This window comes from Salarias fasciatus, chromosome 20 (assembly GCF_902148845.1).
Source record: "Salarias fasciatus chromosome 20, fSalaFa1.1, whole genome shotgun sequence".
In the NCBI taxonomy this organism is placed as follows: Eukaryota; Metazoa; Chordata; class Actinopteri; order Blenniiformes; family Blenniidae; genus Salarias; species Salarias fasciatus.
In genome coordinates this window covers 3,159,446-3,169,456 of record NC_043764.1, presented here as the reverse complement: position 1 = coordinate 3,169,456, position 10,011 = coordinate 3,159,446, and the positions used below count along the sequence as shown (strand labels likewise).

Here is a 10,011-nt window from a genome sequence, read left to right as displayed (position 1 = left end):
ACAGAAATGACGACATGGAGCGAGGCTGTGTCGCTATTGGATGACGTCAAGTAAAAATAGAAAAATATTTAAATTTAGTAAAGGAGTGTAAGTAGCGCATAATGTATTTACTGTTAATGTGAAAACAACTAAACATATCCACAATAATGCAAAATTCGCAAACAATACCATGTCCCATATTTCTCTAGAGGTTAGAGAAGCAGACTTGGAATCAGGAAGTTACTGGTTCAATTCCCACAGTAAATAAATCACCACCCTGTCCCCTTGAGCATGATCCTGGTCCCCTACAGAGCCCAAATGTAGCTGTCCACCCTATTATAGAAATATATGGGTGAATACAGAAAAAAATAATTTGCCCAAGGAATTAGCATGAATACTTCAGGTTTTATGTAAATTCTTTCATATATATTTATATATTTTCGTATATATTTAAGAATACATATGTAAATATGTATTAATGAATTAAATTAAATATTTTCTACATTATGGCAAGCATTCTAGAGTTTTCCCTCAGCACAGCACAGATTATTCTTGAGAAATTGGGATACAGAAGCCTCCTCCCCACCTCCTCCTGACGATCAGGTGCTGACACTATCCCTGGACAGTGTGAGGAGATCCCTCTCAGGGACCAACGTACAAAAAGCCCCAGGTCCTGACAACATTCCTGGTCATATCCTGAGAGACTGTGCTGAGGAGCTCACCGATGTTTTTACTGACATCTTCAACATCTCGTTGAGCCAGGCTGTTGTCCCCACATGCCTCAAAGCCACCACCATCATCCCAATTCCTAAGAAGTCATCTTCCTCCCACTACAGAGACTATCGCCCGGTCGCTCTCACCCCCATCCTTATGAAGTGCTTCGAGCGGCTTGCCATGCAGCACATCAAGTCTGCCCTCCCATCCACCCTGGATCCCTACCAGTTTGCTTATTGATCCAACCGCTCGACCAATGACGCCATCGCCACTGCACTCCACTCAGCCCTCACCCACCTGGAGACTAAGAACTCATATGTCAGAATGCTGTTCATGGACTTCAGCTCAGCATTCAACACAATCATCCCCCAGCAGCTCATCTACAAACTGGACCGGCTGGGACTCAACCCCACCCTGGGCACCTGGCTGCTGGACTTTCTGACAGGGAGACCACAGGCAGTTCGGGTTGGCAGCAACACCTCCGGCACCATCATTTTGAACACGGGGACCCCCCAGGGATGTGTGCTGAGCCCCCTCCTCTTCACTCTGCTGACCCATGACTGCACACCCACGTCCAGCTCAAACCTCTTCATCAAGTTTGCTGATGACACGACCGTGGTGGGTCTCATCAACAATGACGATGAGACAACCTACCGGAGTGAGGCGAGCCGCCCGGCCATATGGTGTCAGGACAACAGTCTCCATCTGAACGTAGAGAAGCCGAATGAGATTGTTGTGGACTTTAGGAGAGAGCATTCCCAGCATGCTCCACTGACCATCAACGGTGCTGCTGTGGAGAGAGTGAGCAGCACCAAGTTCCTGGGTGTGCACATCTCTGAGGACCTCTCCTGGAACATCAACACCACATCACTGGCTAAAAAAGCTCAACGGCGGCTCTACTTCCTCCGCAGACTGAGAAGAGTGAGAGCCCCGCCCCCATCAGGACCAGCTTTTACAGAGGCACTGTAGAGAGCGTCCTGACCAGCGGCATCACGGTGTGGTACGGCGCCTGTACCGTGTCCTGCTGCAAGACCCTGCAGCGCATCGTGAGAGCAGCTGAGAGGATCATTGGTGTCTCTCTCCCCTCCCTCTCCTCTATCTACAACACCCGTCTCACCCGCACAGCCACCAGGATCGCAGGTGACCCCCCCCCCCCCCCCCCCCCCCCCCCCCCACACCCTGCCTACAGCCTCTTCAGCCTGCTGCCGTCGGCCAGGAGACTGCGGAGCCTCCGGGCCAGAACCAGCAGACTCAAGGACAGCTTCTTCCACCAGGCAGTAAACTCCCTCCCTGCTCTGCCCTCCGCCGCTGACCTCAGGCCTGCACTTTTCTGTGTTTTACTGTGTTCATAGTAATTTATTTTATTTATTACTTTAGATTTTTTAGTAGGCTATTATATGTTCTGTTGCACCGTGAGTCCGAGAGGACTGTAATTTCATTTGTGCTGTATGTCTTTATGTATGGCATATTTGACAAATAAACTGACTTTGAACTTTGAACTTTTGAACTTTGAAGATTAGTGGATAAAGATTGTGGAAGAAATCCCTTTAAGGAAGAAGTAACACACATATCAGACTTCAAAAAGCACAACTCGATACAAAACAGAGGAAATGGACTGAAAGGAATAATATTGGATTATGAGCAATGAGTAAAGCATAAATCTGTCTTTGAGTCTATTACAGGGCCCTGCAACCTTTATGTCCAGTCGAGTTTTCATGATTTACCACCAAATAAAATTTGTCTGAAGCTGCTAATTATCTGAACTGAAGAAAAACTTTCTCCACTTGCTTTGCTTGGTTTCACTGTTTTTCTCCTGGAAACCTTTCTGAAAACCAGTGTGGATTGCATGTAAAACAAAAAATGAGAACAAAATGCTTATTTGCATTAAATATTTTGAAGCCGTCATGAAGCAAATGAGCCGCGAGGTTTCAGACCTCTGGGTTAGTAGAAGAGTGACACTGGCTCTTTGGTTTGTAGATGAAAATTTGTTTTTCCATCAAGATTTCGGTGAAACAAAAAAGTGGCTCCACTTGTGTCACCAGAGTGGGTTTTCTCTGACTCATCTGATGTCTGATGTGAAAGTGAATAAAACGAAAAAATCAAAAGAAATAACGAAACATATGTTTTATTCAGTTTGACAACAATCGGCATAAAACAACAACAGTGAGACATCGGGATGAAAAACACGAAATACTGACCTCTAGTGTTCATGGAGGAATAAAAAAATCATCTCATACCTTCAGCTAGTGTTCAATCCGAGTTGCATCCATGGCAACAGTATAAAACACAAGAGTTTCAACTCTTCAGGACAGAATCCAGACACATGTAATACTGATGAAAACACTGACAGTCTGTGTGCTAAAGTCCTCTGTCGACTTAAAAAATGCTTTCTTCATTCTGATGTTCATGTTTCACAAATATACAACATTTACAAGGTTTAATCTGATAATTACAGATTAAGATCACAACAAAATTAAGTTAGGACTCTCAAGGCCCCGTCAACACACAACCACGTTTTCAAGAGAAAATGCAAAACTTCTGTAGTGTTTTGGGAGTCTGTTTACATGACGATGAGGCTTGGAGACAATGAAAACTCAACTATTTGGAAACGGCTCCCGAGATGGAACTTTCCAAAAATGTTCAGCTCCGTCTCCGTGGAAACGGTGGGAAACCCTCCGACTGTTGTTGAACACAGTATGTTTACATGACAGTGTTTCCAAGTGGAAACTTTGGTTGTGTTTTTAATGTCTGTGCACACGACAAAGGTGCAAATGCAACTTTTTGAAAATGCTCCGACTCTATCTCCATGGAAACGGGGAAAGTTTTAGTGCTGGTAGTTTTAGAGTTGACAGTCACTGTAATAACCATCCAACTGGGTGGTCTGTTCATACGAATGGACGTGTTCTCCCATTAGACTGTGTTGTTCTCTGCAGCATTTGTGTGTGTGTGTGTGTGTGTGTGTGTGTGTGTGGTTTCATTACTAAAACAAACAGCGCCAGCTTGTGGTCTGGCCTGCTAACTACAAGGTTGCTGCTGTTGCTGTGCAGACACATATTTTTTTATCAAAAGACTGTGGTGTAAATGCAAAACATCTCCGAAATGATGCATTTAGATTTGAAACGTGTAAACGGGGGCAGATCAGAATCTCCAATAGACAATAAAACTTATTAGAAGTACAAAAGAAGGAAGGATTTCTCTAAGAGCTCTACATGATCTGGCACCGTTCATCCTTTCACTCACAAGTACATGGAAACGGAACCTGGACACACATACACACCACAGGGATTAATTCATGGTTCAGTGTCTTGCTCAAGGACACTTTGACACACAGCCAGGGCAAGGCAGTGATAGAACCGTCAACATCAAAACAGGAAGATGACCCTAGAGCTGCTCTCAGTGTTAAATGATCAGTAAAAATAGTTTTGGCCTCTTGGAGGAACAAACGTCGTTGGCACTGCATTTTCCACAACGCATGTGTTTATCAATAAAGAAGCCGGCGATCCGGCGCTGCGTCTCCGTCGGGGGTCTCCACCTTCTACCTGTCCTTGGTGGAGCGCAGGTCGGTGGTGATGGGGTCGTGCTGGATGGTCTGGTGCAGCATCAGAGCCAACAAACCGGCTCGGTTGGTCATGGCGGTCCTCAGATTCCTCTCCTGCTCGAACAGCTCGTCCAGCTTGTACCACTGACACAGACAGAGGGGGGGTCAGAGGGGGGTCAGAGGGGGGTCAGAGGGGCCTCTGGGCGCTCGGAGCGCTGCTCTGGATAAAGTCTGGACGGCGTTTTACCACTCGGACTCTCTCCAGGTCGACCTCGGCCCGACGCAGCTTCTCCCAGCAGTAGTGTTTGTTGCACTTCCTCTTGGACACCCGGCAGAACTCTCCGGTCGGTTCGAACACGTCTTTGACCAGAGGACAACCACACACCTCATCGGCCGGGATCTGGGAGGCGCGGGACACAGGGGGGGGAGGGGTTCCGTCGGAGCGGGACCAGCAAGACACAAAAACAACAAAATCAGCACCAACAACAAACCCAAGTCCCGATTACACAATGTTTCAAGTGAAAGAGCGGCGCTTTAGTGTTTTGAGTCAGAAAAGTTTTACATTTACACAGCAGCGTTTTGAAAATGATGCAAACAACTGAAACAGTGAAAAACGGTCCTCGATGGAACACATCAGAACCAGCCCGTCCGGAGACGTACCTTCGGATCTCTGGAGTGTTCAGGACACAAGACCTGCAGCCGCTTGCAGTACGTCTTACTCTGAGGGTTGTAAACGTCGCAGAACAACCTGGTGGCTCTGCGAGACAAAGAGGCGAGAGGTGAGACCGTGGGGAGACGGCGGGTCAGACAGAGGAGACGGCCTTACCCCTCGATCCGGGTCGGATACATGGAACCGAAGGACGTTTGACTCTCGTACTGTCGGACAGACAAACAAGGATCTGATAAGTCTCCAGGGTCTTTTTCACAAGGTGAGATGATGTGTGGCGGCCATGTTGAGTTGCAGTTTGTCACAAATGAAATATACTTTAGGAAAAGTCAAATTTCAAAGTAAGAAAATGAAATGTTTTTTTTTTTTTTGCAGACATCTGGTGCATTCTGACCGGAGCAGAATGTGGAAATTAGAAAGTATTTTTCTTTCTTACGATCTCCTGAACTTGCTGAGGAGCACCAGGTGCCTCCTTCTCACTGACCTTAGCGTAGCATCTTTCCATGTGTCGCAGCGCCACCTTGGGGTTGACGGGGTGACTGCAGGACACACAGAAGATCTGCAGGTCGGTGTCGTCTCCGTCGCCTTCGGTCACCTGCGGAGGCGGAGCGGGTTAGGGGCGGCCGGACCGAGGAGCCAGGCGGGGGGGTGTCTGAGGGCGTCGAACCTCTTCGTGCTGCTGGACCTGCTGCAGCTTGGCGTTGGCGATGATTCCCTCCAGCTCGTGGAAGCGCTTCTCCATCAGCGTGAGGCGGAGCCTGGCGGCCTGCTGCTCCTTCCTGATTCGCTCCAGCTGTCTCCGCCCCATCTCCTCGGCAACGCAGGGACTCTGCTGCCACTGCTGGATCCTCTGAGGGAGGATCTCGTAGATGCGACTGGGAGACGGACACACACACACACACACACACACACACACACACACACACACACACACACACACACACACACACACACACACACACACACACACACACACACACACACACACACACACACACACACACACACACACAGGTGATTGGTGATCATGCAATCACACACACGAAATGCAAACGTTAACCAGCGTTAAAGCTGCAGCTGTGAAGGCAGCCCAGGACCGAACCCTGAGGTTCTCCAACACGGCTTTTCATCAGAGCAGACGTGGGACTCACTTGGCGGCGAGCTTCATGCCGCAGTCCTCGGAGCAGTATTTGGAGTTGGACCTGGCGGGTTCGACGCAGCCTGGACCCAGACACTGCCTCATGGTGCCGCCAGCTTCTTTAGCCCCGCCCTCTCCCGCCCGCTCGCTGTGTCGCACGCGCTCCCTGTGGCGCTGCTTCACCTTGTGGCGCCGGGGTTTGGCCTCCTCTTTGGGGACGGACGTGGATTTCTAGAGACGGGCGCGCCGCGTCGGTGACGTGGTCAGTGAGTCATCGGTCACGTGATCGACTCGCACTCACCTTCTTCTCGGGCTTCTTCTCTCGTCTCTTAACGTGTTTCACCTTCACCGCTTTCTTCCTCGTTGAGTCGGAGTGGGCGTCCTCTTCTTCGCTGCGCCACACCTGTAAGCCGGAGACGCATCGTCACGCGGGCGCAGCTCCTCCGGAGCCGATTGGCTGAGGGGCGCCAGGAAGCGGCGCGCTCACCAGGTCTCTGTATCCGGCCGCTTTGTACTGCTCATACAGCTCCAACTCGCTCTCGCTGAAGCCTTCCTCCTCCTCGTCCTCCTCGTCGTCCTCGTCCTCCGTCTCATGCCCCGCCCCCCTTCTCGACAGGCTGCGCCCCCTGCTGCTGCTTTGACTCATCTCCTCGTCCTTCACCCGAAGCATTTTCTGCTCAGAGAGCAAAGATTGAACTTTGTCGTTTAACAATGATCTGTCAAAACAGAACACCTGCTGGATGATCTCTTGATTCCATCTGCAAACTGATAGAGGTTCCCCACAGAACATCCGGACATATAAAGTTCTCCGTTTCTTTTGTTTATTTTAGCTGAATTTCAACATTTCAAAGAAAGAAAGAATGTTTCCTTGCTGTTTGGGAAAGTTCCAGTCATGGTCAGTTGTATCTGGGAAACACTCCCTTAGTTGTTCCTAGTTCTTGATAAACATCCTGTAATGGTTCCTACTACCTCAGTAAAGTTTCTTTTTATGGTTCCTAGTACCTGGGGAAAGTTTCTCTGATAGTTCGTAGTACCTGAGGAAAGTTACAACTTCAGGAAGGAAAGTTCCAGTAATTGTTTGTAGTTCTGCAGAAATGTCTTGTAAAGGTTCTAAAGAAAGTTCTAATGGTTTCAAGATCATCGGAAAAGTTACTTTAACTGTTCTTAGTAACTTGTGAAAATTCCTGCGACGGTTCCTTGACTCTTGGTAAAGTTACCGTACTGGTTCTACTACCTGGGTGAGGTTTGTGTAAAAGGTTCTACTGCCTAGATTTTTTGTCATGGTTCTTGGTTCTCTTGGGGCATGTTGCTCTTACTCTGGTCAATATGTCCTGTAATGGTTCCTAGCACCTGAGGAAAGCTCATCTAACAGTTCAAAGTTCTTGGCAAATGATTCTTTAATGGTCCCTAGAGCCTGGTGAAAGTTCCTGAGGATTTCTTGAAGCTGGGTAACTCAACAACCCGACTGAGCCGCTGTGAAGCGAAAGAAGGACGGACGGTCAGACCTACCCGGGCTCGGACCTCGCACTGCCTGAGGCGACACTTCTGGCGGATTTTGTTGGGTCCTCCAAACTTCTTCATGTCCTTGCAGAAGTCGCACAGCGCGCAGTCCTCCGTCCTGAGGCAGGCGTCACACTCGCCGCACATTCTGGCCGAACGCTTGATCTGGAAACACCGAACAGAGTCGCCTGCGGCTGACAGTGGGGAAGTGGCGAGCGCTGCGGATCCACAGCCGGAGGGAGTTTGCTTGTTGTCTCTGTACTTTGACCTGAGCTCGGGTTACCTGTGAGCCCCGCCTCTTGTCCATCTTTGGCTGAGGGGTGGAGCTTCCATCCCCGTCATCCCTCTCTGACCCCGCCTCCCTTTCATCTTTGTCCTTTGTCTTCTTTGGACGGTATTTAATTCCCAGAGTCGGGTCTTTGTCTGCAGATCACAGAGAGACATCAGTCATGTGTTCTGGACTTACCTTCACCAGTGGATGAAAACATATCTGCTCTAAAAGGTGAGTTTAATTTCCTTGGGCTGCCAGAGAGCAGGATGGACTGACCTCTGCAGGACGGACAGTACCAAACTCTGATGGCCTTGGCGGCTTTCTCGGAGACGCCGATGCAGCCGCCGTGAAACCACTCGGTGCAGCTGTCGCACCCTCTGCAGGGCGGAGAGACGGGCGGAGGTCACTTCCTTTGCTTCTTGCTTCACCGGCAAATAAACAACAGGACTCACATCATGAAGCAGTTGATGTCGGGTTTCCTGCAAACGCAGTAAACGGGAGCTTTGGGTATCTCCATGGAGACCACGCGACCTCCTCCCGGTCCTCCTCCTCGCTCTTCATCTCCCTCTTCTCCTCCTCCCTCTTCCTCCTCCTCCTTCGGGCCTTGATCTGATGCTGCAGCTTCTTCGGACTGACAGACAACAACAATCACCTGCTGAGACTGATGACTTTACACTGAACGCCCGACATGAACACCTCTGAAAACTCTGAACATAAATGCTTAAACCTTATTTCATGAACAAACTGAACTGAAGAATGACGTCATACAAGCTAACCAGTCAGCTTTAAAGTGCAATATCAATTTAAGGCTTTTATTGTGGAGAAGGAAAAGAAGGGACACCTCAACATTTCTCCTCAGGGTTGAAATGAAAGTTAAATAAACTTGAGAGAGCAAGACACAGAAAGAGAGAGAGAGAGAGACAGAGAGAGAGAGAGAGTGAGTGTGTGTGTATTTACGAGAGAGAGAGGGGGAATGGAAGAAAGAGGCTGTGTGAGAAAAAGAGTGTGTGTGTGTGAGTGTGTGAGAAAGAGAGAGAGAGAGACAGAGAAAGAGAGACCAAGAAAGCGAGTGTGTGTGTGTGTGTGTGTGTGAGAGAGAGAGAGAGAGAGAGAGAGAGAGAGAGAGAGAGAGAGAAGAGTGTGTGAGAGACAGAGAGAGTGAAAGTGTGTGTGTGTGTGAGAGAGAGAGAGAGAAGAGACAGAGGATGGACATTTCCTGGGAGCCAGCAGGTGGACATGAGCCAAATTTCAAAATACTTTTTAGCTTTATAATCAAAACTTTAAAGGACAACTTATCTTTGGTGTTTCAGTTTTTTCATAAAAAATCTTACAGCAAATCGACATCAGGTAAACTAAACTACTGTGATATATTCTGAAAGCTTTTCATGATATACTGTGATACAGCGTGATACTGCAGTACACAATCCAGTTATCGATAAAGAAAAAAAAAATCAGTTATTTCATACACACACACAAACACACACAGAAATATATATACAAACATAAAACCCCTCATATTTTCTCAAAATAGAAGATAATTAAAAAATGATCTATTTCTTCAAATCATTCTACAACCGCGTAAGGGAGAGAGAAATGTAGAGTGAGAGCGAGTGTGTTTGTGTCTTGACTGCGGTGACTTATTAAAACCTTTAATAAAAAATAAAATGTGTGTGTGTGTGTCCTCCATCCTCCCCCATACTCACCATCACCTCCGCAATCCGCGCAGAAACAAACAAAGCGGGGTGAAAATGTTGATCCTGAGAAGAAGTGAACCGCCTCCTCTGAATTTAAATCCGCGGTTTTTCTCTCATGTTTTCATTAATGTTTTTCTCTCTTCGATCTTTTTTCCCCCCTTTCTCCCAAAAATGTTTCCTCCTCCTCCGCTGCTTCTTCTTCTGATGCTGCCCATTGTGAAGCATCAGAAGCGGCGGACACGCCGCACTGCGCCCTCTGCTGGACGGCAGCAGCGCTGCGTCGCCTCAAACTGCTGGCTGTGGCAGGGAGGACAGTGTCACTGGAAGACAGCAGGAGACGGGGAGACAGGGCCGAGAGACGGACAGAGTGACAGATAAATAAATAAAAACTTATAAAAATAATAAGAGAAAGTTGTTATGGCGCCACATGCAAGTTATTTGCATGCAACAACAACGCCGCATGAGCAAGTGGAGCAGATGATGAAAAGAAAAATCTGCTTTTGAACAGCA

At 48.1% G+C, this 10,011-nt stretch overlaps 1 protein-coding gene across 1 annotated transcript; it reads right to left on the bottom strand.

The window, feature by feature from the left end:
* Positions 1–2,808: 2,808 nt before the first annotated feature.
* On the bottom strand, positions 2,809–9,647 carry cxxc1a (CXXC finger protein 1a). Its single transcript, XM_030118775.1, has 14 exons — positions 9,511–9,647; positions 8,260–8,438; positions 8,084–8,184; positions 7,820–7,959; positions 7,546–7,701; positions 6,524–6,709; positions 6,338–6,439; positions 6,050–6,267; positions 5,566–5,773; positions 5,383–5,493; positions 5,058–5,107; positions 4,892–4,988; positions 4,479–4,631; positions 2,809–4,375 (listed from the first exon to the last, which is right to left on the bottom strand). The coding sequence occupies exons 1-14, from the start codon at positions 9,511–9,513 to the stop codon at positions 4,229–4,231; spliced, it is 1,851 nt and encodes a 616-aa protein (XP_029974635.1). The 5' UTR covers positions 9,514–9,647; the 3' UTR covers positions 2,809–4,228.
* Positions 9,648–10,011: the final 364 nt, after the last annotated feature.

What these genes read in the sequence shown, in the direction of transcription:
- cxxc1a (XM_030118775.1), bottom strand. An exon ending in GTACTGTCCGTCCTGCAGAG is followed by an intron (nt 7,960 to 8,083) that starts GTCAGTCCATCC and finishes TGTGATCTGCAG; the next exon opens with ACAAAGACCCGACTCTGGGA. An exon ending in ACAAGAGGCGGGGCTCACAG is followed by an intron (nt 7,702 to 7,819) that starts GTAACCCGAGCT and finishes CGGTGTTTCCAG; the next exon opens with ATCAAGCGTTCGGCCAGAAT.